We start from the raw sequence: 25,577 nt of genomic DNA on the forward strand, positions 1-25,577 counted from the left end.
CTCCTGCCGAGGAATCGGGCAACTGCAGATCGGCGCGGCAGTTCAAAACGACGTAGAAACGAGCGCAATAAGCGCATAAAAAAAATAAAATAATTCAAATGCTGGCCTTTTTTTTTTTTTTTTTTGCATGCCCATCACGCTCGTTTTGAGCTCCGGTTGTTTTGATCGCGACGCGATGCTGCTCCAGATCGTAGCAGACCGAATAAGAGGCCAGGAGGCTGCGCTGTGGGCACTGTCGGGCGACCTTCTGGGCTCACCGGAACCGGACCGGAGGTCCCACAAGGATGCAGCAAAGTTAGCGACCGTGGAGCTTTTCCGCGTTGGAGATAAGTCGTAGGCTTCTTCTGGACGTGCCGTGTCGTGGACAAACTGCACTACGCACAAACGTTTTACGCAACCCCCCCCCCCCCCCAAACAAAAAAATAAAATAAAATTCTGCACAAAGTTAAACAATGGCAACTAATTTATTTAAGACTCTAATAAAAGTATTCATAAAATGCTGTTATTTTAGTTGGTTGAGGGATTCTGCTCTGATCAATTTCAGGGACGGTCCCGACATACATGTACAATATTAGCGCTACATCAGGACATGCGCAATTTTTGAAAAACAATCCAAGTATAAACAAGAACAAACCTAGCAAAATAGGAATACATACCATTCCCAATATTTTGAGCATATGGATAGCAGCAAATTGGTGGAAGGCTTTTCCTGATTTCAAAAAAAGGAGGAGGAGGAACGAAAAAAAGCTTTGGGGGTGCGCATTCTACACGAGAAATTCCGCTACTATTGAATCGTGTTCCTACTCAGGACCGTGGCAGGGGAGAAGAGCAATGATTTCTTTCGTGTGGCGTTGGGACACCGAGCGTCAAACGCAATCTCTCCATTAGCGCAATGCTAGCCTCGTTAGCATCTATCACTAGCTCAGCACTGCGCTTCAGTTGCACCTGAACTTGGCTAACACCTAAAACTGCAAACTTTGCATTGGAATTAAGTTGGTGCAAGTAAATTTCCTGTAACAAGTATATGAAGTAGTATTTACTTTAAGCATCATTAAAAAAAACTATGGCCAATTTTGTACATTTTGGCCCTAAAGTCACGTCGTGAACGAAGCGGGACGTAGCGAGAAGCGAGGAAGACCCGCGTCTCCGAAAGCATTGGCGATCCAAAATGGCTGTCTTGTTCGCCACCATAAAAATCGCTCCTCTGGTGACTCGTTGTCGTCATCGCGCACTTTGGCTCTCAGACGCTCGCCACTTTTAGTTACTCGTTCGAGTTTGGCAGAGGTTCCGTTTGGCACAATCCGGCAACTTAACCGGCGTGTTCCAAAGCGCCGAGCGAAGTGTTTCAAGCGCTCACACGTGAACCACGGCGTCGTCGTCGTCGTCCAGTCTGTCCACACCCGGACCGCGGCCCCCTCGGGTTCCGCCGAGCTCCTCCACGTACCTGTAGTCTCCGCCGCCGATGGCCGCGACTGCGCCGGATGCCGGCCTCGGCCAATCCCCTTCCCCGGCCTCGGCCTCGGTCTCCCGCACCCACGGGCTGGCGGCCCGCCGCAGGTCGCCGGCCCCGTTTCCCTCCCGGCCCTCCCCGGCCCCGGCCAGGTTGACGTAGCGGAAGGACTCCGACTGCTCGTGCGGCGGTGCAGGCGAAAAGCTGAGCCGAAGCTCCTCCAGCAGGACCGCCAGACGCCGGAACGTTGGCCGACATTTGGGTACGGGACTCCAGCAGCTGTGCATCACGTCGTAGCTGAGAAGTGAAGCGACGTAACGTTCATGGTTAGGACGAGGCGGCACGACATCGTCGTGAAAGTCCGAGCGGTTGACGGCCGAGAGGTCAGACGACGACCTGCTCGCGACGTCACGCGCGCGACTCACACGTCTTGGGCGCACTCGGCCGGTTTTTTGAGGCGCTCTCCTCGGATCAGATACTCGTAGATTTCGGAGTTCTCCACACCAGGGTACGGCGTCTGGCCTCGGGTCATCACCTCCCACATGGTGACGCCGAACGCCCACTGCCACACAATCAAGTCTCACGTTTGGACGTTAGGAGAGGCGGCCGACAATCCTTCGGTCCTTAATCGCCGAGTTTTTACATCACGGAACAGAGCGAAAATACCGAGAAGAGCGAGCGAGCGAGCGAGCGACCGTGTTGGGAATGATTCCCTCACTGCCTTCCCGCCAATGTCACGGACTCTTACTGAAACGAGGAATCCGATTCTCCAATCTTTTTCTTGGATTTTCGAGAACGCTTATTGGTGGATTATCTACCCAACCCCCGATTCGAGAAGTTTGAGGGTTTCAAATCCAAAACTGTTTTCAAAAAGGCCACCAAATAGTTGCATTCTGGGGCACCAGAGAGAAGGCGCAAACTCCGCACCGACAAAGCCGGATTTGAACCCGAGCCCTCCGAACGCTTTGGCAGATGCGCTAATCAGTTGTCCGCCGTACATCAGCCGGGAAGCGTCGGCCTCACAGCTCCGAGGTCCCGGGACCAATCCCGGACCCGCCCGGGCGGGCGGGCGGGCGGGCGGCCACTCCGGTTTCCTCCCACGTCCTACAAACACGCAACGTTAATTGGACACTCGAAACTGTCCCAAGGTGTGCTTGTGAGTGCGATTGGTTGTTTGTCTACACCGCGATTGGCTGGCGACCGGTTCAGGGTGTACCCCGCCTCCTGCCCGTTGTCGGCTGGGATAGGCTCCAGCCCGCCCCGCGACCCCCGTAAGGATAAGCGGCTAAGAAAACGGACGGACGGACAAGACAGCCGTGATTCTGTAAACTTCGCAAAATGTTTGCGTGTGCGTACCACGTCGCTCTGCGTCGTGTAAACGTTGTCGGCCAAACTTTCCAAAGCGATCCACTTGACGGGAAGCTTAGCGACGGATCCTTGCCGGTAGTAATCTCCCGGGTTGATCTTCTTGGAGAGGCCAAAGTCCGCCACGCGCACCGCCATGTTCTCGTCCAGCCTGCCGGAATTAGTCGGGAGAGGACGGCGGAAGGAAGACAAAAAGGAAGAGCGGCGAAGAGGACTGACATGCAGTTGCGGGCCGCCAAGTCTCTGTGGATGATATTCCGAGCGCTCAGGTACTCCATCCCGCGGGCCACGTCCAACATGAAGCGAACCAGCACACCGGCGGAAAAGTCCTGATGGGGACGACACGGCGAGCGAGCGCAAGCGGTCACGCGACGAAAGCCGCCGGCTGACGCAGTCGAGGACGCGCGACGGGCCCGTCCCCAAAGTACTGGAACGGCGAGGTCCATTCTTGTGTACTCGAGACATTTGGCTTGCAGATCGTGTGGCAAAATAGGAGACAGAATTCCGCCCAGCCACTTTTCAGGTGAGCAAAAGTCTGGCGGCGACAATGACAAAAATGAAGCTTCATGTCATGCAACAGCCGCCAGCACGAGGGGAAGGCCTTGGACTGGCTAACCCAATCACCAGACCCAGAGCCAATAGAGCACGCCTTTTACCTTCGGAGGGGAGAAACAAAGAACAACTGCAGGACTCCATCCGGTAAAGGCCCGGAAACGCGTTTCAAAAAAGGAATTCGAATAATCTCCGTTCCAACGCTTTTTGCTCAATTTAAAAAGTGGCTGGCCTCAAACCGACGAGTTGAGCTGGAAAGGCCGAGAAATAAAAGCCGGAACTCCCATTTGCCGTTTGCGCCGCAACCCAAATGAAGACCTTGGCGTTGCAATACTTTCGGAGGGGGGCGTAGCTGCGGAAGACCGGCGGAAACGGGACGCAGTCGGGCGGAGACGTACGACGCGCCGGTCACCCAGTCTGGACAGGAGCAGGAACGTATGCAGGTCTCCGTGCCGCATGAAGGGCAAGACCACCACGGGGACGGGCAAGCGCCGGGCGTGACGTCGGCGCAGGCTCACTCCTATTGGACCAAAGACACCGTCACGGCTGACCTTTCAACCGGCGCAGAGCTCGCTTTACCGATAAGCCGGATCACGTTGGGGTGGTGGAAGTCCTTCATGTGGGCCGCCTCCCTCAGGAACTGTTCCACGTCACCCGACGAGGCCATGTCGGCTGGAAACGCCGGCGAGTTTCAAGTCGCGTCGCGTGAGCGGGGGAACGGGAGACTCACATTTCAGAGCCTTGACCGCCACCTTCTGGACCCGGGAGTCGTCCGTCTTCAGGGAGGCCTCGCGAACGGAGCCAAACTCGCCTAAGGACGAGCGAGGTCGTAGGTCGTCGGTCGTCAGTCGTCCGGCCGGCCGCGATGCGTACACAAATGCAAAATCACGCCAAGACGCGACGTTCATAAAAGTGGCGGCGGTTCCGTGACCGAGCGCAGCCTGGATTGAGGGTCACCGTGACCGACAATCGCGCCGCAATCGGAACGTCGGGCAATTTCCATCGCAAGAAATGAAACGAAATAAGGACGCTTGGGAAATGTTTTGCTTCCGTGACTTTTCTAATTCTTTTCCTCGTTTTGTCATCACTGCAATTACGTTACAACTGATGGCGGTGCGGTGATCGTTTTTCAAGGTCGCAGCCTCCGGGCAAATATCGTATCGCAGACTAAGCTCTCCAAATGATTCTTAGTCGTCCCAGCGCCACTTTTTGCACGCCACACAACTGACTACATGAGGTTCTGGGCAGGTTCTGAACACGCGAACGCTCACCTTTGCCCAGAACGTGCCCGAGCGTCAGCAGCCTCTCCGGGATGAGGACGTCCTTCAGCTGGTTGTTGAGATCCTCGCTGATACCCAGACTGCCCACTAGAGGGAGACACGCAAGGTGAAAAGCGATTCGAACGACGGGTCGACGTGACTCGGGAATGAGTTGAATTCGCCATTTGGAACCCTTCACCAATCAGGATTAGTGAAGGGTTCCAATTGACATTCTTTAGTCAGGATTAGTGAAATGAAAACTTGTTCTGGAACAAACGGCCTCCGGTTGCAATCAACTGTCAGCTTGTCTGACAAGATCAAGACAAATTTCCCAAGTGTCAAAATCATCTTTGTTGTCCCCGTTCCGCTTTGGGTCCTTCGGCGCGGGAACGTGTCCCGACTTTCCCTCGCGGCCGCGCGCAACCCCAAAATGGAACGTTTACTTTTCTCGTCCCGTTTTTCTTTTGTCGTCGTTTCTTCAGCCGCGTCGACTTTGATTCAAAACAAATAATACGAAGAAACCACAGCAGAAGCTTCCAAAACTGGAGCGTGTCGCGGCATAAATTTGTATTCGTGTCCTGTTTCGCCGTAGACGGGCGCAATTTAAAAAAAAAAAAAAAGTGTCGGATTCGTTGCAAAATCTGACGGATCCTTTCGCAACTCGTCCCCACCGAAAGAAACGACTGCGCTCACCTTTTTAACGTCGCGAACGGTCGAGCGCGACTCACGTGCGGACAAATGCGGGTCGCCGGCGTTTCTGCCGAAGGAGACGGCAGCGTCGGTCTCGGCGGGCGGCAAAACCGGGCTGGAGACGATCCAAAAAGGAAAAAAGGCAAATGTCACGCGCGAGCCGGACTCAATCATTTTGCGTGGGCGTGTCACGTGACTGACCCCGAGCGTCTTTCCTTCCCACGCCGTCGAGCAAAGACGGAAAAAAGCAGCGCCGACGCGGTGGGCGCCAGAAGGGCGAACAGAACGCCCGCCCAGAGGTGGTCCCGCTCCACGGAGCGGTCGCCTGCGGGATCGGCCACGGCTTCGTTAGTCCGCCTTTGTTATTAGCGGGCCGAGACGGCCGACCCACCCGCGGCCGCGGCCGGCACCGCCGCCACGGGGGCGCTCCAGGGCCCGCACCCGACGGCCGTGCAGGCCGACACCCGGACGGACGCGTTGAAAAAGCCACGGCCCCCCGACAGGCGGGCCCAGGGGTCCTTGAACAGCAGGGGCTCCTGGACGCACACACTTTGCGTGAACCTTTACGCATTCCCGTCAGGCGCAAATGAACACACGCTTCACCTGCTGCTCCCCTCCCAGAATCCATTGCACCTTGTAGGCCAGCAGCTCTCCCCGAAGCTCCTCCCCCCGAAGCTCCGCCCACCGGAGGCTCAGCCGCCCCCGGGACGAGTCCAAGGTCAGGTTCCCGGGGGCCGCCGACGGCGCTGCGGGGGACGAGCGAGCGGGCGGACGGTCGGTCGGTCGGGCCTCGCGCGCGCGAGCCCGGCGGCGCCGACGGGTCGCTCACCTGACTCGGCCGTGACGAAACCCGTCCAGGCGGAGAAGGGCGACGCCCCCACCTCGTTGAGGCAGGCCACGCGGACGCTGTAGTTGGAGTGGCGGCTCAGACCGGGCAGGACGCTGGCGTGAGGAGGGACTTGCACCGGCGACCCGGGGAAGACGACGACCGTGCCGCCGCCGGGACTCGTGCGCCGCAGCTGAGGGGGAAGCGGCGGACCCAAATGACGGCGGCGAGCGTCGTCGTCGTCAGAACGCTCGCGTGTTCTTCGAAATTCTCGGCTAAACACGACACGCGCGGGTGAATCGCCACCGACACCACTCGACAAAAATGTCCCGGCCCGCATATGTTCTCGAGTCATTGAAGGAAACTGATTCGATTTTTTTTTTTTTTTTTGATTTCCAAACGATGTTTACGCCGCTAAATGTTGCGAGCTTCTGCGTCCGGCGAATGTCCTTTGGCGCCGTTTCCGCAGCCGGCTCCTTCGCGACCAATTGAGGCTCGCCGACGTAGCCGCATTTTCGCTCACTGTTGGACGTTTAATTCCGAAACGAGGCCCCACGTCGGCGACGACGACGCGGAGGCCAGTCTTGTTATGTTTTCTGAACGCTTTGACGGAAGCCTTCGAGTTCCAGAAAGCGGTGCCGACACCACGTTAGGGTGGCGCCGAGGACCCGTCGGGGGTTGCCTCTTTTCCATATTTGATTTTTGAAAAAATAGCAACCATCCAAATTGGAGCAAAAGTTCCGGATTGACCGACGGCCCATCTCAAAAGAGCGACTAGGAAACGGTGACTCGTTGGGACAACTTTGCTGAAAAGCCAGTCGGCAACTCGGACTTTCGCGCCCCGTTCCCGACGCACTGCGAGGTTCCGCGTACGCGTGCGCCTTACCTGGACGACGCAGGCAGATAGTTCAGAGTGACCCGTGAATCCCGGTTGCCACGACAGCGAAACGTCATCGCCCGCCAACTCGGCAACCTCCAGTCCGACGGGAGCCGCCGGCAATTCTGGCACGAGACAAGACGTTTGACCCGTGCCCCCCCCCCAAAAAAAGCTAACGCTAACGGCGGTCTCACCTTTGATGTAGACCGTGCCGGTTCTGGATACGGAGATCCCGCGAGCGTTGCGGGCCTCGCAGTAGAACTTCAGCGTGCCGTTGACACCTGCACACCGACGGTTCCATGAGTCAAGTCTCGACACGGGAGCTCACGTGACGTCGGGTCGTACCCGCCACCCGAAGGACGGAGGGCGACGGCGCGGCGCCTCCTTCCCGGACGCCTCCCAGCCACCACAGAACCTCCACGGGCTCAGGCGGTCCGACGGCGCCGCAGGTCAGGTTGAAGGGTTCGCCGGGAAGCGTGGCCACGTCCTGCGGTTCCAGGACAAAATGCGGAACGCCTGGAAAAGACGCACGCACACGCTGACGGCGCCGCCCGGGGGACAGAAACCCACGAGAACCAACGCGGTCCCGCTCGCCGCTCACCTTCCACCGTGATCCAGGCCGGTCGGGATGCGAACGTCCGACCGTGGAAGTCCACCTCGCACCAGTACTGACCCGCGTCCTGCTGCTGGACCGACTTGACGCTGAAACGCAGAGCCGAATTATGACTTGGAATGGCGGCAGGACTACCGGATGCCACGAGGCCGCTAGGGGCCTACACCAGATGTGATTTGAAGTTTTTGACTTTGCGGCCCAAAACCTCCCTTTGGTCTTTTGGAAAGTGTTCAAAAGGAAGCAGTCAGTCAGCAGTTTTTGGGGCAGGGCGTGGAAATTAAGAACTTTTGCGCATTTTTTTTGCGGTGCCAATTGAATAAAAATGTGGTTTTCTACCGAAGGGCCGGACTGACTCTACTTTTGTGTAATCCAAAAAAAAAAACAAAAAATGACAAAAATAAACGCTTGTTGTCAGTCGTCCCGGATCTTCACGTGTTCTTCTTCCCTTCCCAGACGGCCTTGGGAGTCAACTTGGACCGGGCCAGCGGAGACTTCTAATCCCAAAGTGCCCGGAAAGACTGAGCCGGGATTCCAGCGGGATCAGCGCGACCGCTGACGTTTGGGACTTGCAGAGGATTGTGGGAAATGGAGTTCCCGACTTGAGTTAGCGTCCGGCGCCAAAGGCCGCGAAGCAGGAAAGCCGAGCGGCGGTTCATCGGAAGCAAGGACGTCAGCCGGCGCGAGCTTACCTGTGGTAGGTCTCCCAATGTTTCTCCCCGAGCGCGATGAACATCTGGTCGGCGCTGCGGAGCCGCGAGCCGTCCTTCACCCAGACCACGTCGGGCTCGTCCGGGCCCTCCACGGCGCAGCCCAGGCGAACTCCGTTGCCCTGGGACGCCGTCCGGTTGCTCGGGTGCCGGCTGAAGGTCACGTCGCCTGATGCGGCAAAAACCGCTCGCTTAGGGCTAGCTACCGTCTCGCGACAAACTAGCTGCTGGCGTTGGAGCCAAAGAACTGGCAATGGCCTTTGGCCAGGGACCGATACCGCTCGTACTTTTGGCGCGTCCGAACCAGTTCTATAAACGGAACGACAGATGACTGAACAAAGATTTTTCCATCTTTCTGAAGCTGATGTGTCCGACGTTGGAGGGGTTTTTTTTTTTTTTTTTTTTTTTTTTTGGGGGGGGGGGGGCTTTAAGCACAGGATGTCGCCCGAAATCAGTACTTGCCAATCCCACCGTCTTGTTTCGACTTATAGAAAAACAGAATCCGACCGAGCCGCTAAACAACCTTGCTTGATGTTCAACCGGAAATGTACACGCGCGCACGAAGACGACGTCATCGCCATGCCGACGACTTTCATGACGTCACCAATGATTTGTTTTACGGTTGTCGATCGACGAACACAACGCGAGCCTCGCAAACGATGTGGAAAAAGAAAAGTTGGCGGCGAGTTCGACTGCTCGAAAAGCAAAACATTTTGGGCTCGAGTGCGCGCACCTGCCCTAAATAACCACAATGATAAACATGATAAATTGTGGACTCACCGATGACACAGCAGGTGTCCCGGGCGAGGACCACGACGAGCGCGAGCCGCAAGGCCAGCCCGACCATCTTTCTTTCGTTCTTTCGTTCTTTCTTTGTTGGTTTGAGTCTCGCGCGAACTTTGACCCGCAACCGAAGCGACGTTCCCGAGCCGCACAAAACACGAGAAAAGTTCTGGAAGAGGCTCGCTCTGCTTCTGGAGAAGGGGGGGGGGGGGGCACGGGCACGAACGCCTTCAAAATAAAACAAAGCACACGTTTGACTTGGTCCTCAAAACTTGGAATTGCTGGAAAATGACACGCGTTGTCCGCAAAAGGGTTCCAACTGAGTCAGAAGTACATCATTTTCAGTTAGATATTTAATGAGTCGTAATCATGTAATTGAGTGTATGTATAGCATCAAGTACGGGCCTTTATCAACACGTTTGAATTTTCAAAACTATATTTAAGATGTCCACAAATGTTTTCGACGCATATGCTGTAAATGATGGTGTCCATTTTCAATCCATTGGCTTAACTCATTGAATTGACTTCTACTCGTTCAGTCATTTACACATCACACTTTTTTTTTTTTTTAAATCAAACTTTTGCTGTCCTTGGTAGATTTTGCACTTGCTTGGAGGTATCCTTTTATTGTGAAAGTTCATTTAAAAACGCCCAAAACGGAAATATAGCTAGCTCACAGGTGGTCTAAGTCTAGCAGCTAAGTTAACGCCAGCGTGTTATCTTATTAATAGACAGACGCCTTGATGACATCATCACCAGAAGTACATCTGACTTCCTGTTTTCCGTCACTACGGCAACATCAAAGTTTTCGTTTGGAAAAGCGACTCCAAGGCCCAGTCGAGGTCGCCGTGGCCTTCGTGACGAAAAAAAGGACGTGTTGCAGTTCCACTTTGTTCCTCTGGATGGCCACAGCGAGTCAACAGCGCAACTTCCTGTCGGGGTTCGCGGGACGCAAGCGGCGCCGACTGTCAGGAAAAACACCGGACTAGTCTGTGGGCTCTTCGGCCGGCCGCGACGACTTCCTGCTGGTCGCCAGCGGAGGAAGGGGAGGTGGTCGCGGCTTTCAGGAAAACTTCTTCTTGGTGGCGGTGAAACGCTCCATGTACTGAGAAGGGAAGGCATGAGGGTCACACGGTGCTTTCTGATTGGCTGAAGCACAATTCTACACACACACCCCACGGCGCACGAAAGACCGGTGGGAACCCGTTTCTGGTTCTTACTCAACCTAAATGTCTAAATGTAGGATTCCCGGTTCTGGTTCTTGTTTGACCGATCTGATTTTTTGGCTACAAGTGTTAGCCTAACCTACTCTAGTCTAGTCTCGTCCAGTCCAGTCCAGCCTGGTCTATCCAAGCTTTAACTTGACAAGAGTGATCTAATTTTCGGTATTTGGTTCTCCTTGCTGTAGGACTGATCTGATCGTTTGATACCTGGTTCTGGTTCCTGTTGGGCCGGTCTGATTGTATGGCTATAATGAGAATTGATAGTCGACATTGACCAACTGATCCAATTTTTGTTTCTTGGTCCTGCTTCCCGTCGGACTGATCTGCTTCTCTGTTACCTGGTTCTGGTTCCAATTGAGCAATTTGATTGTTTGGTATCTAGTTGTGATTCCTGTTGGCCTGATCACATCTTTTTATACTTGCTTTGATTCTTATTAGGCCAATCACACATATACGAGACTTGGCACAAAAACTACAATCCCAGATGAACCTACTCCCCCACTGTTCCCTAACCTCCCTGATGGCCTGTCGGACTGATCAGATCATTTTATATCTGGTTCTGGGTTTTACTGCACCACTGGATCAATCTGACAATAAGCTGCGACGACTACTATCGTGACTCAGTGGAAAGGCGTCGGGTTGACTGCTAGCCTAGCCTAGCCTATCTTAGGCTGTTGTGGTGTGGGGGGAGCCTCCTCACCTTGTCGTAGCCATCCAGGTCTCGCAGACTCTTGACCTCAAAGAGGTTTCCTTCCACCGAAAATAGACACACTTGCGACTCGTTCAGGATGGATAGCGGGATGGCGGCCAGCTCCAAACAGTTCTCCTCCACACGCAGAACCTTGAGGCGGGGACATTGAGACACGTCCCCTGACAGCACGGAGATCTGGAAGGAAAGCACAACATTTTGTTTACAAGAAAGCAGCGCACCTACCTCTATAAACGCCGGATCACACCCATGAACCAAGATCTGTTGTTTGGCCCCTGGTTCTGGCTTTCTCTAGACTAATTCTATTTTTTGCTACCTGGTTTTTAGTTTCAATTGACCCCTCCGTACAGGGCACTTAACCACGCCTCCTGAAGTGACGTCACGCCACGTGCGCTCACGTAAGACAAACAATTCGTAAAAAATGGCAAATACAATACAATACAACGCCATGCTTCTGATTTCATTCAATCGTTCACACGCAGCAGTGTTGTGCTAGCGAAGAACTTCGAATTCATTTATACGAGACGTGTATTGAAAATCTAATTTAGGGCATTTCTTCGTGCGAACGCAGTCTGGTTAAGCTTCGGCCGCGAGCCAGCAAGAAACCGACACGTTTGTGCAGTCCGATCGTCGCTAAATATCACTCGACAAAGAATGAGTGTGTCAATCGTTCGCACGCAGCGGCGTTATGCTAGCGATGAACGTCTCATTCATTGATACGAGACGTGTATTGAAAATCAAATATAGGGCATACCTTGGTGCAATCATATGTGTTCCGGTTGATGTTAGGTGGATTTAGTTGATGATGCGGTCTTCCACAAAGTTTGACCCATCGAAGGCATTTTTCGGACCGGGTAAGGGTACGAATCGAAGTCCCGCCGACTCGCCTTTCGGGATACCCGTCGTCACGATTCCAAAGTCCGTGACTACGCCTCTTAACCATATTTTTTGTTAAAGAACCCAAATACGCGATAAAACGCTACCAAAAGCTATACTGGACCATGCAACGTTGTCTGAGGGAACGGCGGGTGCAAAAACGGGCTTTGGTTTATGCAGCTCTCTGGCCTCTGATTGGTCAGTGACGCGGATTGCGCAATATCCACGGAGGGGTCAATTGAACCTCTGACTGATATGGACTAAACTCACCGTCTGGTATCTGATTCTGATTGTTTCTGACGTTTCCTGGTTCTGCTTTCTGCTGGATTGAATTTAGTGTTGGATCCAACTCATGTCCGGTACCACAGGGTCTGCTGCTAACTGAAACCATCTTATTGAGTGCCACCTGGCTATGGTTCTTTTTGTGCCAATCTAGAGGTCTGGTAGCTGGTTTTGTTTCCTGTTCGACTGATCTGATTGTTTTGTACCTCATTTTGGTTTCCAATGGACTGATCTACTTTCACGGTATCCAGTTCTGGTTCTCGTTAGCTAGTCTGTTGGTTTAGTAACTGACTCTGCTTCTTGACCCGGTATAGTTGCTCGGTACCTGGTTCTGGTTGAGATTGATCTCGATGACCTGAAGCTCCGACACCTCTGCCGGGACGCTCCTAATCTGGTTGCGGGATAAATCCAGCAGGTCCAAGTGTCTCAGGGCTCCTAATCCGGTAGGGAACTCAGAGATGCGGTTCCCAGCCAGAATGAGGGTCCGCAGGGCCTTAAGTTGATCCACGGTGGGTGGGAGCCGCTGGATCCGGTTGGTGCTAAGACTCAGAGTCTCCAGTTTCTTCAGCTTCCCGATCTCAGAGGGAAGACTGCCTGAGAACGAAATAGCAGGCTCGCGTGAGCTCCACGACAGTCTGCTGTCGCAACCACCACCAGCACTACCAAACAGTTTGGACCAAAAGGTTTGGACTCACTCAGTCTGTTAGAGTTGAGGGTCAAACTCCGGAGCTGCGCGTAGTTTCCGACGGAAGGAGGAAGCGCCTCTAGCTTGTTATCAGACAGATCCACAGTCCGCAGGTTTGCCGTGAGCCGCTGCAGTTCCTCTGGAAACTGAAGACCACGAGGTCAGCAAGCAGCACCGAGGCTTGGCTGGGACTTTGGTTGAGACGTTCGATGACCCATTTTTTTTCCAGTCCAATATCAGTATGAGTATTCACTCTCGAGTACTCGCCAATAGATTTACCGAGTACTGGCATCACTCGTACTTTGAATCCCCCAAATTTCAACTGACGTAATGACAGATAGCTGTCAACAAAAACCTTTGTTTTTGCCGATTTATCAAAATGCCGCAGCGTAGCGCCAACTACCGGCGAGGAGGACTTACTCCACGTCAGATTAGCGCAGTGGGTGATGTGGGTGCCAGTTTCACGAGTACTCGATACCTTGAAATAAGGCTGCCACCGATACTCATCCATCCCTAACGCTGACTACATAACCCAACCGGTTATCGAAGCAGCAAGTTACCAGAAGGTGGTAACGTGCGGCACCATCACGGGAGCGAAACCTGCTGATTGCAGAACCGACACATTGGACTCAAACATGCTTGTTACAAGTAGGCCTGACGTAAACCGGGGGAAAGGGAAAACATCACGGTTCAGCCAGAGTCGTCTTGTCAAACTTTTTGGGGAAGCCCGGCCGGCGGTAATCGCAACGGGTTGGCGTCTCACCTCCAAAAGTCCTTTTCCAGTGAGCTGGAACACCCCCGTCTTCTGGGAGGTCTCCAGGTGGGACTTGAGAGCGCTGTTCCCCATCGGGCCCGGAGGTCCAAACCGCCTCAGTCGCCGCGGCTCGGCCCTGGACACCAACGCCGACAGGCGTCAATCGGCGAGCGTATCCGCGGCCCGGCAAATCCTTCGCTCGACGAGCCGCGCGCTCAATCCCGCATTTTGAGTGGCGGTGGATTCGCTCGTTTTGCGTTGTTCACCTTGCAAAAATCCAGCAGCGCTGTCGTACGTACTTTGAAACAGGACTTCCGAATTTCGCAAGACGGCGGGTTTCATTTTTTGGAAATTCACGTGTGATTTTCTGTGCTTTCGACGATGACGAAAAGCTTCTTGGGTTGATTTGAAAACGATTAAAAGGCTTGTGATGGGGATGAAGTGGTCCCCTTCTTCTTCTTCTTCTTCTTCTTCTTCTCTCATCCCCGCGATGCGCTTGCTCCTTCTCGTTCAATGGCCCATTTTCCCGTCAACTAAAGAATCGGACGGAGATTTTTCTCGCCACCACTTCAACGTTTTGCTCGCAAATTTCCAGATGAGTTCTTGCTTAAGTCAGTTTGGGCCGACAATCAACGTTAAAAAAAAAAAAAAAAAAACAACGTAGAATCCTTCATCCTTATTCGATTCTTCCAAAGACCAGGGCTTGTCTGTTGATTACGTGTTTGAAATCTCTATACATTTGATACCATTCATTTTGACGTGGAGTGTTTCTTATTTTTTAATAACAAGCCTAAATGACCCTTGTATGAATGGATTCGTCTTTCTAATAACATTGTGTGTGTGTGTCACCGCCCGCAGCTAAGCCAACGGAAGCTTCATCCGTTAGCATGCTAAATGCTATCTGATCCCCGGGCGGCTCGCTGTGTGCTTTACTTACGTCACAGAAGGCAAATGTCGTGATGTTCTTGTCGTACAATCCGGAAAGGGTTTTAAATATTAATGTGCCGGTGAAAATAACTTTTAAAAAAAGTTCCGAGAAGAGAGCCGCCACGACACCGCAGGCGGAAAAATCTACGGAAATGGACCCAGTCTGCGCTTGCGCACCACGGGGTGTGTTTGTTTACGTCTGGGGGGGACGACGACGACAAACGTCACGTGGTGCTCGGGTTCTGGTGAGTTCAATAAATGTTGCCTGATTCTTTTTTTTTTTTTTTTTTTTTTGATGCCTGAATTAGTGAAAATAAAGCGCAATGCAAACTCGTCGAGACAGATTTCATTTATTTCAAGTTCCGTGACGGAAAAGCGCCATCTTTGACTGCAATTTGTACTCCCGACAGCAGGGAGCGCAATGCCGGAAGCAGCGCGCAGGCGCACAAAGTGGACCCAAACGCAGCATGGATTCGCGTTTTTGATTGTCGATTCATTTAGCGAACCATAAACAAAGCACATGGACGCCGTCAAAGAACGACTGGCTCAGTTCTCGCAAGAGGCTCACGGTACTGCAGTACTACTACTTTTTTTTTTTCCTTCATCTCCGTCTAGTACTAGAGCTACACGACTAGACTGCAGTGAGATTAAAAGCGGCACTTTCGTCAGTGCAGACTTGAACGTCAAATCGAAAAATGTTGACTGCAAAATGCGGAAAAGAAGACGAAAGAATACAATTGTGCTCGCAGTAGTAGCATTGAACAGTACATGTCGAGATAACAGTATTGAAGTAGGATGGAACTGTATTCTGTTTTTTTTTTTGGGAGGGGGGGGGTGGAATGCTACCTTATTCCATGTATTACCGTTATTACTAATCTTTACAGTTAATTAGTGTACTACTTAATTGCCATTACTTCTGCTACTCTTACTACTTCTGTCTGCATTACTAGCAAAAGCAAAAGAAATGTATTTGTATCGTGCATTTCATACACAAGGTCACTCAATGGGCTTTATAAGTACATAAAAAGATTTGGAAAAAGTCCAATTAAAACCGCTGAAAAGTGGAAGTACCGTCAAACGTACGTTACGAGACGCGAGTCAGTCGATCTCGGAGCCCGAACGGGTTTCATGTATTCAGGACCTAAACCGTTTCCCGATGTACAGACCAGTAGCAGAACTTTCAAATCTCTTCTAAAGCTGGCTGGAAGCCAGTGGAAAGACTTTTTAGAATTGGAGTTACATGCCGAGCCGGAGCCGTTTCACGCACTTTCTGGGGAGGCCGCTCAGAAGACCACTACAATAGTCAAGTCGACTTGAGATTTGACCCAAGGACAGCATACGAACAGGAGCAGGCGCCAGCATTTCACGGAAGCGAAAGTCCGTTTCCCAGATCAAATTCGCCCACGTGTGGAATGTAAAACAAGTTCTGCTACATGAAGGCCTTTCTTTTGAATGATTACGACGGCCAGCTTTGTCAGTGTGCTTTACAAGCAGCACCGGTTTCCGCTTCTGCGCAAGGTCCAGTTATTCATATCCGGGTCACTCAAACGTGTCGGTTGCTCAGCGTAAAAGACAAAACGCTCATGGCCGCTGAGGTACGTGTAAAAAGCGGGAACCGAAAAATCGTTTCCCAGGACAAAAAAAATCAACGGACCCGAAAGGTCGCTTACCATACTTGCCGAAATCCTCGTGCCTGAGGAGGGGTGTCCAAGAACTGACGCCAGTGCCACGCTCCTAGTACTACAATTCGTGACTTCCCCAGTTTCCAATGGTTCCCGTTTCAGATTTGTATCTGAGCCGATCGGTTCCTTACGTGGACGGGCCGCCCGACCCGCTGCAGTTCTACCGCGACTGGATCGGTCCCAACAGACCGTGCGTGGTACGGAACGCCTTCGACCATTGGCCGGCTCGGTCCCGGTGGACGCCGGCGTACCTCAGGTGGGGAAACCCTCCGCCCCCTTGCAGAAGCCCCGCCCCCTCCTGAGCACGGCTTCCGTCCGCAGGGAGAAGGTGGGCTCCAAGGTCATCAGCGTGGCGGTGACCCCCGACGGTTACGCCGACGCCGTCAGGCACGACCGATTCGTGACGCCCGAAGAACGACGCATGACTTTCTCGTCCGTCCTGGACATCATCCAAGGAAAGGTTGCGTACCGCGGCCCGAAGAAATGCCGTAAACCTGCGCTGTAGTCGGGGGCGGGGCCGGTGTTACGTTTTGCCATGAATTGATGGCAATTACGTCAAAGGTTTTTCTTTCTTTGCTTTCCGTGAACAACTCGGGACATCTGTGACATGTGTGTGCGCGCGTCAGGTGAAGAAGCCCGGCGGCGGCGGCGGCGGCGGCGTGTTCTACGTCCAGAAGCAGTGCTCCAACCTGCCGGACGAGCTCCCCGAGTTGGCGGCCGACGTGGACGCCCACGTTGACTGGATGAGTTCGGCGCTGGGTGAGCGAGGGCGCTCGGGAGCGCCACCTGGCGGGCCCGCCAGCCTGTTGACTCTTACGTTGTTGCCCGTTCAGGAAAGTTACCCGACGCCGTCAACTTCTGGCTGGGCGAAGCCGAGGCGGTCACTTCCTGTAAGCGCCGCCTTGGCCGACTTCCTGCCGAAAAAGCCAAAAGAAGAAGAAGAGCAAACAGCTGCATTTCCTGTTTCAGTACACAAAGATCCTTACGAGAACCTTTACTGCGTCATCTCCGGACAGAAAGACTTCATCCTGCTGCCGCCGACCGACAGACCCTTCATCCCGTACGGTAACCATAGCGACCAACCCGGCCACTTCCAACCTTCACGGAACCGAGGCCCGTTTCAGCAATCTCATAAATGGCGCACTGCGTGACGCTCAAAACTCTGATAACAGTAACCATTAGTAACAAAGCTTTCTGCTAAACCGAGTAACCATAACAACGACCCTCACAGTCGCGTAACTGGTCGCCGCCTACTTAGCGTAGCCTGCTCTGGTAACCACGGTAACCGTGCCCCACCAGGCCTGTACCCGCCCGCGGTTTACCGGCAGAAGGAGGACGGCCGCTTCGAGGTGGTGGACCAGCGCGGCCGTGAGAAGGTGAGTCGGTCGGGGTCGGCCCGGGTCATCGCCGCGTCCCCCTCTGACCCGGGCCTCTCCCCCGCCAGGTGCCCTGGATCCCCGTGGACCCCCTGGATCCGGACCTGGAGCGCTACCCCGCCTACCGGCGAGCGCGGCCGCTGCGCTGCAGCGTGAAGGCGGGCGAGACGCTCTACCTCCCGTCGTTGTGGTTCCACCACGTGCGACAGTCGCACGGCTGCATCGCAGGTCGGCGCCGCACGTCGAAACCGGGGACGTTCGGACCGATCCCGGTCGGTACGGTTAAACGCTCGGCCGTAGCGTGAGTACTTTTGGCCTAAACCTTCAGTGAAGGCAACGACACAAAGATGAGGACTTTTCTCTCTTTCTGACCATTCGCCAACTAGTGGCCAGGAGGACTTTGTCGGTGTCCGATTTTTCTTGCCGCCCGGGATCAGTAGCAGCGATTCCTTGAAATAAGCCCGATATTCCAAAAAAAACGACAGCGGTACCTCGATTGAGCGTCGTAATCCGTTCAGTCACAAAGCTTGTCAAGTCAGTCTTGTAAGGGGTTCGGACCCGAGACGCTCTCTCATCTTCGCCGAATTGTCGCCCGGCCCTTGGAATTCAGCGGGCAAATTGAAAATTAATCATTTGAGCAATTATTTTGCCCTCCTCGTCGCCAACCGTTTGGCACACGAGCCCGCCACCGGCTGGCGAAGGTCGGCACAAAACACGGGCGATTTTTTTTTTTTTTTTTTTGCTCTCTCGAGTTGTCATTTTGCGTCCGGAATCCCCCGAGGTGAAACCCGCTTGAAGTTGCCCTTTGGATTTGCTTGCAGTCAACTTCTGGTACGACATGGACTTCGACATCAAGTACAACTACTTCACGCTGGTGGATGACCTCACCGCCGTCGCCATGAAGCACTGAGCTAGCGCCAGGTTGCAGTGCATCACGGAGCCACCCGGGGGCGCTACAGAAATTCACAGGAAACCGGTGTCGAGCACCGTTTGCTCGAACGGTTTTCATGGTCCTGCTGGGCCTCTTGATAATAAATAAGCGTGAGATCAAGATTTGAGTTTCTTCAGGTTTTTTGTCATTCTTAATTTGAACATCTTGCAATAACATTTTTTTTTTTTTGGGGGGTCGCTCAAAACATGCTTCAGAAGCGCCGATGGGACCAAACCCTGAACCTCAAAACTGCGTGGCCCGCAAGCCACTGCCCCACCATGCTTTTGACATTTGTTACGGTGTTTTACAAAAAACAAAATCCAAAGACATCAAAGAGGATGTGAAGAAAAGCTCTTTATTAAAGCAATATATATATATATATATATATTTTTTTTTTTTTTGGGTCTAAAATCTCATTTATTTACAATATACGCCCCCCCCCCCCCCCCCCCTTGCCCCGACGCTCCACAGCCGAAACGACAACCTCTGGTCGGGCGCCACCCGCTAGAGAGGATTCGTGTCCGGGACCCCTTCTTCAGCCGAGGGAGGGCCGGTCCAAAAAGATCTTTTTTTTTCCCGTGCAGCTCAGTCTTCAGCATTCTTGCAGCGAACGGGGACGGCGACGCGGTCAAAGGTCGGCACCCAGCGGTTGTCGTGGAGACCCACGTCGCACCCGGGGGCGTCCCTGCGCGACCTCTGGCAGCACATCCAGAACCCGGGACCGTACGGGAGCGCCTGGCAGTACGGCTTGCGGTGCCAACGGCACAGGGAAACGTCGCCGCGGGCGTAGCGCCGCTTGCAGCGCTTGCAGGGGTCGTCGCGGTAACGGGGCTCCGACACCCACAGGGAGTCGGAGGGTCGGACGCCGTAGTCCTCGATTATGGACTTGAAATAGCGACACGTGCACTTGAGGGCGGCCAGCGCGCGGGTGGGCAGCAGCCCGAAGACGCACACCAGCACGTCCTGCGGTAACGCGGCCAGCGGAGGGGGGGCGAGATCGGGCGACGGGAAGGACGCTTTACACGGCTCGTCTGACGGGACGCCCGGCGGAGGCGACGACGGCGCTGACGGGAACAACAAGCCAGGGAGAGGTTCCGCCTCCTCAAGAGGTGCGCCGCCGCCTGAGGGGGGAGATCGGGGCGTCGGGCCGCCGTCTCGGGCGGAAGGTGGGCGTAGGACTCGCCCGGGCCAGCTCCTCGGGTCGTCCCCCTCGCTCAGTCGCCGTAGACACTCGAGCTTGGCGACCACGTCCGACACCCGCACGCTCTCCAGCTCCTCCGGAGACGGCGTTCTGGCAAGCGCGAGCTTGGCGTGATCCGGGCTGGCGCGGCACTCCTCCAGGAACGCCACCATGGCGCCCACCGACGTCTTCCTCCGCTCCGCCTCGTCACCCGCCGGAGTCCGGGCGGAGGCGTAGAGGAGCAGCGCGCCCGTGTTCCGCCGGAGGCTCTGTTTACCCGCAGACCTCCTCTGACGCTTGGCGTCGCCGCTGCCCTTTACCTTCCGAGGTCGCGAGGAGGGGGCGTGGTTTAGGCAAAGCGGCCCACCCCTCGAGGAACCCGTCTGCCTCGAATCCAGAGCGAAGATGGCGATCTTCTCGCGGACGTGCCCGGGCCTGATGATGGCCCACACGTCCGGTAGGGCGCCGCCGTCCTCGGCGTTGGGGGCGACGGCGCCGAGGGGGCGGCGTCTGCCTCCGGCGCACTCGGGCGCGTCCCCGCGGACTTCAGACCGCGACGCTTTGACGTGCATGGTGGCCCTGAACACGGGAAGTGCACACCTGGAACTTGAAAGCTGACGACCAAGAGAGCTGCTTTACCTCCAAAATGGCTGACGGCGCAGGAAGGCGGGTCGTCACATGTTTCAGCGCGGCCTCGCCAGCGGGAAGCAACCTGCAGTGTTGAAAGTTTAGGATTATTATTGGATGTCAGCAAAGTTCAGACTTCCTTTTTCAGGGCATCCTGGTTTTCTTCTGCTCTTCCTTTTCCATTGTTTTCATTTCCTTCCATCCATTTTGTGTTTCACTCCGTTGCTTAAAATATTGCTGTAATATTTGCCCACATTCTCCTGATGTGGTTCCAGTCGAGGCTTCCGAGCAGCCATTTTTGTTTCGTCTTCCCAGAAAATGTGCTCCTTTTGCGACAAACAAGTTGTCTCGAGAAAAATGTTTACTCGATCCAGTCACACATTGTGACGGTTTGCTTCCTTTCTTAGGCGACACTCATTTTTAAGATGAGCCATTTTCCCAGAAACTGTGCCGAGCCACCCCCGAATTGAGAACGTCGTCGTTTATGCTGCCGCTAAAATCATTCACCTCCAAACTTCTGGAGAGTCGCTCATTTTGAACTCACAAGAATAGCGAATGTGCGCCATTTGTTGCGTTCCGGCTGAAATGCGAGGACGACGCGACGCTCAGAACGTTCAAACTTGTACTTTTCCATTCAAGTGCCGTATAAAGAATTCAAGACGGCAGTTGTGGCTCTCCAGACATATCAAGAAAATGATGGGAGATCTTTGCACAAATTACAGCGCAATGATGATGTTGAAAAATTGATTTGTTTTTCTCCGACTAAATAATATACACCAAAATTGTCCCGTATGGAAATTCTGACAAATTGTCCTGGAAGTTGACTTGTATTGGTTGGCAGCTCTGCATGTCGTAGTCATAAATGCAATTTTATTCATCATTTCTTTTGACTTCAGCTGTTTTGCTTTGTCATTTTCACCCAAGAATTTTAATTTCGGTGCCTTCCTCCCTCAGTTGCGACAGAAATGAACACAAGAAATTAAAAAAAAAAAAAAAACCGTGTACACGAATGACGTGCGCGGCGCTGCACAGGAAGTGACGTTCGTCGTCGCATCGTATCCGCACCCGCGAAAGGCTCAAAGCACTTCCGGGGTGTTCTAGCTCAGGCGCTAATTAGCATGCTAAGCGCTGGGCCCGCCCAGTACCGTCAGACAACCCAACGAGCAGAGTCGCCTCCGCGGCTTGGTGTCACAACCGGAAACAACGGCTGGCGTAGGGAAAGGAAAATGTGGACGACGCCAAAGAAGAAAAAAAAAAGGAAAGAAAAAGAGCGAGAGAACGAATTGGGAGTCGAGCAAACTGCGCCACTTTTTGCTAGCTTGTCATTTAGCATCAGAAGCTAAGATTGAAGGGGGGGGGGCGGTGGAGGAACTCACCTGATCAGAGTGTGACTGCTCACCCGAAACGCCGACGACAGCGAGACTGACCTCCGGGTTGCGCACGTCGCCGCCGTTACATTATTATTATTATTATTATCTTGCGAAGGTATTAAATGTGCGCAGATGAGGCCAGTTGGTTTTTCTTCCGCGTCGTGACGTCTTCAAATAATCAAAGATCGTCTATGCCCAAGAAGAGGCCAGCCAAGCCGCTGGACCGAAGGGTCGTGTGGGATTTAAATCGTCGCGGGCAGCGCCCCCTTGTGGAACTTACGTCACAAAGTGCCCATTTTATTATTCACGTCGCTTATTCTTCCATGTAAATGAGGCTTGTTGCAACGGTGCCACGAGAGAAAGAAGATTAAAAGGAGATAACTTCAGCGGCTGTCACCGAACACATCAGCTGGCCCGGCTGAAGACACAGGACGGTTGACCGATTGCACGCCCGCCACGTCCTTTCTTTCCTTGTGTCCTACTCTCGGGTGACAAACAAGCAGAGAAACGCCGTCCCGGGGGTCAAAGATTGACTTTATTATTGGAAGCGCCGACGTCCCGAGTTCGGAGGTGGCGAGGCGAGCGCTCGGACGTCACTGAACGCTAACGTTTGACAGCGTGACGTCGTTATAGATGTCCACCTTTTGGATCTGGCCGACGTTCGGCAAGCGGTGACGGAAGTCCAGCAGGTGCGAGCCTTGAACGAAGACCTTGAACATGTCGGAGGCGCACTCGATTCTCAGCTGAAACACGCGCAAAGACATTTTCCCGTTAGGGTCGCCGTCGTCGGCCCGGCGGACGTCACGGCGGCGCACCTCGAACGGCTGTCCGGCCGCAAAGGGGAAGCGCGGCAGGTTCCGCTCCTCGTTGCCCCAACGGCCGCCGATCCTGCTGTTTCGCACGATCGCCTTCTTGCCGTTCTCGTTGAAGCGAGGGTTGAAGTGGAACGCCAGCTCGCGAGCGGTACACAGGTCCACCGTCACCCTGGACGCACGCCGCCCCGCGATGGGCGCCGCGGTCACGTTTTCATCGTTTTTAGAACGGCCGCGGTGACGTGTCAACTGACTTGTTAGCGTTGGGTTTGATGGTTCCTTTGATGTTGATAACGCTCCCCGTTCTCAAGCCGTCGGGAATCTTTTGGCTGAACGGCACCGACTGCAACGCAAACGCGCACCGTCGGATCCTCGCTCGGCTTTGTGTCGGCGTGTGCGTGTTGGCGCTACCAGAGAAACCGAAGAGTCGGCCGCTGTTCCGGGCGACGGGGCGGGCCAGTCTCCGGTCCCTTTGGAGGAGCCCGGGCCTCCGCCGGCAGCCGGCGGCTGTCCGGGCCACCACCCTCCTCCCCCGCTGCCGGCCCCGCCCGCGACCTGTTGTCCGTTCCGGGTGGGGTCGGTGGGTGCCCCTGGCAACAGTGTCAGAGGGGTCACGGACTCATCGTGACGGTCGCAATCCTTTCCCTCTCAGCCCGCCAAAACTTACCAGGCCACGGGGGACGGCCGGGTTGGTTGGAGGCACCTGGCGAGAACACGGGACTGGTTACAGACCCATCATGACGCTCGCACTACTTTCCCCGTTAACGCACCAAAACTTGCTTACCAGGCCACGGGGGCTGGTTGGGCTGGTTGGACGCACCTGGCGAGAACACGGGACTGGTTACAGACCCATCATGACGGTCGCACTACTTTCCCCGTTAACGCACCAAAACTTGCTTACCAGGCCACGGGGGCTGGTTGGGCTGGTTGGAGGCACCTGGCGAGAACATGGGACTGGTTACAGACCCATCATGACGCTCGCACTACTTTCCCCGTTAATGCACCAAAACTTGCTTACCAGGCCACGTGGGCTGGTTGGGCTGGTTGGAGGCACCTGGCGAGAACATGGGACTGGTTACAGACCCATCATGACGGTCGCACTACTTTCCCCGTTAACGCACCAAAACTTGCTTACCAGGCCACGGGGGCTGGTTGGGCTGGTTGGGCTGGTTGGAGGCACCTGGCGAGAACACGGGACTGGTTACAGACCCATCATGACGGTCGCACTACTTTCCCCGTTAACGCACCAAAACTTGCTTACCAGGCCACGTTGGCTGGTTGGGCTGGTTGGACGCACCTGGCGAGAACACGGGACTGGTTACAGACCCATCATGACGGTCGCACTACTTTCCCCGTTAACGCACCAAAACTTGCTTACCAGGCCACGGGGGCTGGTTGGGCTGGTTGGAGGCACCTGGCGAGAACACGGGACTGGTTACAGACCCATCATGACGGTCGCACTACTTTCCCCGTTAACGCACCAAAACTTGCTTACCAGGCCACGGGGGCTGGTTGGGCTGGTTGGACGCACCTGGCGAGAACACGGGACTGGTTACAGACCCATCATGACGGTCGCACTACTTTCCCCGTTAACGCACCAAAACTTGCTTACCAGGCCACGGGGGCCGGTTGGGCTGATCGGTCTGCTGCGGCCGAGCGCCGTTTCCCGTCGGTTGGCCACCGCCCCCTTGGGACGGCCAATCGCCGAGCGCGTCTGACAGCTGTCGGACAAGTGACGACGGCAATAAAAAAAAAAAAAAAAAAGTCAAGGGAAGGCAAAGCAAACGTGAATTTGCGGCGGGCGGGCGTGCCTTCTGGAATGTTCTCTGTCAACGCTTAAGCACACAAACAGAACAAACAAACACACACACACGCGTCGCCCACTTACGTTCATCTTATTCTTCTGCGATCGAGCGGTCGATAACTTCAAGAAGAAGACAAAATAGTTTGAGCGGTTTGCCAACAACCGAGTTGCTCATATTTTGTCCTGAAGCTGTTGCAAAATATTAGAAAGAGCTAAGCTAAGCTAAGCTAAGCTCGTCGTCACTTGCGCTCTCTCACGGTCACTTGATTAGGCAAAGGAGCGTTACGATCGCCAAGATTGTGAGCGCTCTGCCGCCACGTGAACCGGCGCCGATCCTGTTTCCGAGTGACGAACGCCTTCCAATATTCGGAGCACCTTCGGGACGCCATTCGGAACAAAGTCCCGTCATGTAGCGTGTCAAAAATGAAGGCGATAACTTTGACTTCTGGCCAATTTTTTTCGCGTTGTCGCAAAGTTTGTCCTCACTTCAAGCAAATAATCGAGCGAGCGAGCGAGGGTCCTTACCTGTCGAGCGCAACGCCGGCGAGTCCGGTCGTGTGTCGACGCGCCTCGCCCTGTTTGCGAATTCGGGCCACACCCGCCGACAAATTCTTGCTGCCGTGACAACCAAGGAAGGATTTGGCCACGCAAAACAAACGCCGTTCACGCGCACGGCCAACTTTTGCGCCACTCGTACTAAATTCCTAGACCGGTTGGAGTCAGAAGGTAAGCAGAGGTGCAGTAGCAGCACAGCCCGGCACGACCCGGACGTGTTAATAATCTTTCGATTATTTTCATCATTGACTATTAATCGACGGCGGGCGTGGCCGATTTCTCGCTTTTAAGAAAGGCAAAGACGGGAGCCGGACGAGGAGGCGGCGCCGCTCAACTCGTAGGAAGCCGAGGCACAAGTTGCCGGCGTTATCCGCTTTGACCCGAACCGGCCCGTCCGGTCGCGGCACATCGATCGAACGGCGAAAGCCGTGCGCAACCATTTTGATGGCCCCAGAATTATTCTCTGGACTTATTTGAAAGATCATCACGCCCGGCGTAAAAACAGCAGAGCCTCCGATAAAAACGACATCGTGGGGCTGCTTTTCTCCCGAAGGACCCGGGCGACTCGTTGCGGAACGATGAACTCCGCTGTCCATCAGAAAATCCTGCCGCACCTTCGCTCGGCGAGGGTGTCAAACGTCCGGCCCACGAATCGGGCCCCT

The 25,577-nt window shown here is 54.3% G+C and overlaps 4 protein-coding genes across 22 annotated transcripts; 1 reads left to right on the top strand and 3 right to left on the bottom strand.

The window, feature by feature from the left end:
* Positions 1-445: 445 nt before the first annotated feature.
* On the bottom strand, positions 446-9,335 carry tyro3 (TYRO3 protein tyrosine kinase). 2 transcript variants are annotated; one of them, XM_061843283.1, is made up of 19 exons: positions 9,120-9,335; positions 8,322-8,508; positions 7,621-7,721; positions 7,365-7,535; positions 7,214-7,300; positions 7,029-7,144; positions 6,146-6,335; positions 5,920-6,062; positions 5,708-5,852; positions 5,518-5,641; positions 5,355-5,431; positions 4,639-4,734; positions 4,098-4,178; positions 3,947-4,039; positions 3,766-3,887; positions 3,035-3,144; positions 2,807-2,966; positions 1,876-2,012; positions 446-1,747 (listed from the first exon to the last, which is right to left on the bottom strand). In XM_061843283.1, the coding sequence occupies exons 1-19, from the start codon at positions 9,184-9,186 to the stop codon at positions 1,354-1,356; spliced, it is 2,601 nt and encodes an 866-aa protein (XP_061699267.1). In that variant the 5' UTR covers positions 9,187-9,335; the 3' UTR covers positions 446-1,353. The 2 variants fall into 2 exon arrangements, with proteins under 2 accessions (XP_061699267.1, XP_061699268.1); XM_061843284.1 differs by lacking the exons at positions 5,355-5,431; positions 5,518-5,641; positions 5,708-5,852; positions 5,920-6,062.
* A 381-nt stretch (positions 9,336-9,716) lies between these two features.
* Positions 9,717-17,071, bottom strand: lrrc57 (leucine rich repeat containing 57). Of its 3 annotated transcripts, XM_061843291.1 has the most exons (7): positions 14,589-14,735; positions 13,918-14,184; positions 13,661-13,787; positions 12,908-13,043; positions 12,538-12,806; positions 11,046-11,231; positions 9,717-10,227 (listed from the first exon to the last, which is right to left on the bottom strand). In XM_061843291.1, the coding sequence occupies exons 3-7, from the start codon at positions 13,742-13,744 to the stop codon at positions 10,186-10,188; spliced, it is 717 nt and encodes a 238-aa protein (XP_061699275.1). In that variant the 5' UTR covers positions 13,745-13,787; positions 13,918-14,184; positions 14,589-14,735; the 3' UTR covers positions 9,717-10,185. The 3 variants fall into 3 exon arrangements, with proteins under 3 accessions (XP_061699275.1, XP_061699276.1, XP_061699274.1); XM_061843292.1 differs by lacking the exons at positions 13,918-14,184; positions 14,589-14,735 and adding an exon at positions 16,950-17,071; XM_061843290.1 differs by lacking the exon at positions 13,918-14,184 and having other exon boundaries at positions 14,589-14,744.
* jmjd7 (jumonji domain containing 7) lies at positions 14,959-18,680 on the top strand. 6 transcript variants are annotated; one of them, XM_061843285.1, is made up of 9 exons: positions 14,959-15,147; positions 16,363-16,516; positions 16,582-16,720; positions 16,887-17,019; positions 17,094-17,150; positions 17,230-17,325; positions 17,560-17,636; positions 17,705-17,912; positions 18,458-18,680. In XM_061843285.1, exons 1-9 carry the CDS (start codon positions 15,099-15,101, stop codon positions 18,544-18,546), a joined length of 1,002 nt encoding a protein of 333 aa, XP_061699269.1. In that variant the 5' UTR covers positions 14,959-15,098; the 3' UTR covers positions 18,547-18,680. The 6 variants fall into 6 exon arrangements, 4 of the variants coding, with proteins under 4 accessions (XP_061699269.1, XP_061699271.1, XP_061699270.1 ...); XM_061843287.1 differs by having other exon boundaries at positions 17,705-17,864; XM_061843286.1 differs by having other exon boundaries at positions 17,705-17,937; positions 18,458-18,653.
* Positions 18,681-19,019: 339 nt separating this feature from the next.
* On the bottom strand, positions 19,020-25,537 carry LOC133513705 (F-box only protein 46-like). Of its 11 annotated transcripts, none has more exons than XM_061844716.1 (13): positions 24,886-25,536; positions 24,445-24,480; positions 24,169-24,277; positions 24,052-24,087; positions 23,935-23,970; positions 23,692-23,736; positions 23,341-23,376; positions 23,224-23,259; positions 22,968-23,146; positions 22,811-22,899; positions 22,560-22,728; positions 21,751-22,487; positions 20,317-20,459 (listed from the first exon to the last, which is right to left on the bottom strand). In XM_061844716.1, exons 2-12 carry the CDS (start codon positions 24,448-24,450, stop codon positions 22,338-22,340), a joined length of 891 nt encoding a protein of 296 aa, XP_061700700.1. In that variant the 5' UTR covers positions 24,451-24,480; positions 24,886-25,536; the 3' UTR covers positions 20,317-20,459; positions 21,751-22,337. The 11 variants fall into 11 exon arrangements, with proteins under 11 accessions (XP_061700699.1, XP_061700700.1, XP_061700701.1 ...); XM_061844717.1 differs by lacking the exon at positions 23,692-23,736 and adding an exon at positions 23,818-23,853 and having other exon boundaries at positions 24,886-25,535; XM_061844719.1 differs by lacking the exon at positions 24,052-24,087 and having other exon boundaries at positions 24,886-25,537.
* Positions 25,538-25,577: the final 40 nt, after the last annotated feature.

The sequence above is a fragment of the Syngnathoides biaculeatus genome, chromosome 15, assembly GCF_019802595.1.
Source record: "Syngnathoides biaculeatus isolate LvHL_M chromosome 15, ASM1980259v1, whole genome shotgun sequence".
Classification (NCBI taxonomy): domain Eukaryota; kingdom Metazoa; phylum Chordata; class Actinopteri; order Syngnathiformes; family Syngnathidae; genus Syngnathoides; species Syngnathoides biaculeatus.

What these genes read in the sequence shown, in the direction of transcription:
- tyro3 (XM_061843283.1), bottom strand. Translation starts at nt 9,186, where the DNA reads ATGGTCGGGCTGGCCTTGCGGCTCGCGCTCGTCGTGGTCCTCGCCCGG. An exon ending in TTCTGGGAGGGGAGCAGCAG is followed by an intron (nt 5,853 to 5,919) that starts GTGAAGCGTGTG and finishes GTGTGCGTCCAG; the next exon opens with GAGCCCCTGCTGTTCAAGGA. An exon ending in TTGGCGGCCCGCAACTGCAT is followed by an intron (nt 2,967 to 3,034) that starts GTCAGTCCTCTT and finishes TAATTCCGGCAG; the next exon opens with GCTGGACGAGAACATGGCGG.
- jmjd7 (XM_061843285.1), top strand. Translation starts at nt 15,099, where the DNA reads ATGGACGCCGTCAAAGAACGACTGGCTCAGTTCTCGCAAGAGGCTCAC. An exon ending in TGGACGCCGGCGTACCTCAG is followed by an intron (nt 16,517 to 16,581) that starts GTGGGGAAACCC and finishes TTCCGTCCGCAG; the next exon opens with GGAGAAGGTGGGCTCCAAGG. An exon ending in CTGGATGAGTTCGGCGCTGG is followed by an intron (nt 17,020 to 17,093) that starts GTGAGCGAGGGC and finishes TTGCCCGTTCAG; the next exon opens with GAAAGTTACCCGACGCCGTC.
- lrrc57 (XM_061843292.1), bottom strand. Translation starts at nt 13,744, where the DNA reads ATGGGGAACAGCGCTCTCAAGTCCCACCTGGAGACCTCCCAGAAGACG. An exon ending in TCAATCTCAACCAGAACCAG is followed by an intron (nt 11,232 to 12,537) that starts GTACCGAGCAAC and finishes CTTTCCTTCCAG; the next exon opens with ATCTCCGTGCTGTCAGGGGA. An exon ending in ACCTGGATGGCTACGACAAG is followed by an intron (nt 10,228 to 11,045) that starts GTGAGGAGGCTC and finishes TTCCCTTCTCAG; the next exon opens with TACATGGAGCGTTTCACCGC.
- LOC133513705 (XM_061844715.1), bottom strand. Translation starts at nt 20,319, where the DNA reads ATGCACGTCAAAGCGTCGCGGTCTGAAGTCCGCGGGGACGCGCCCGAG.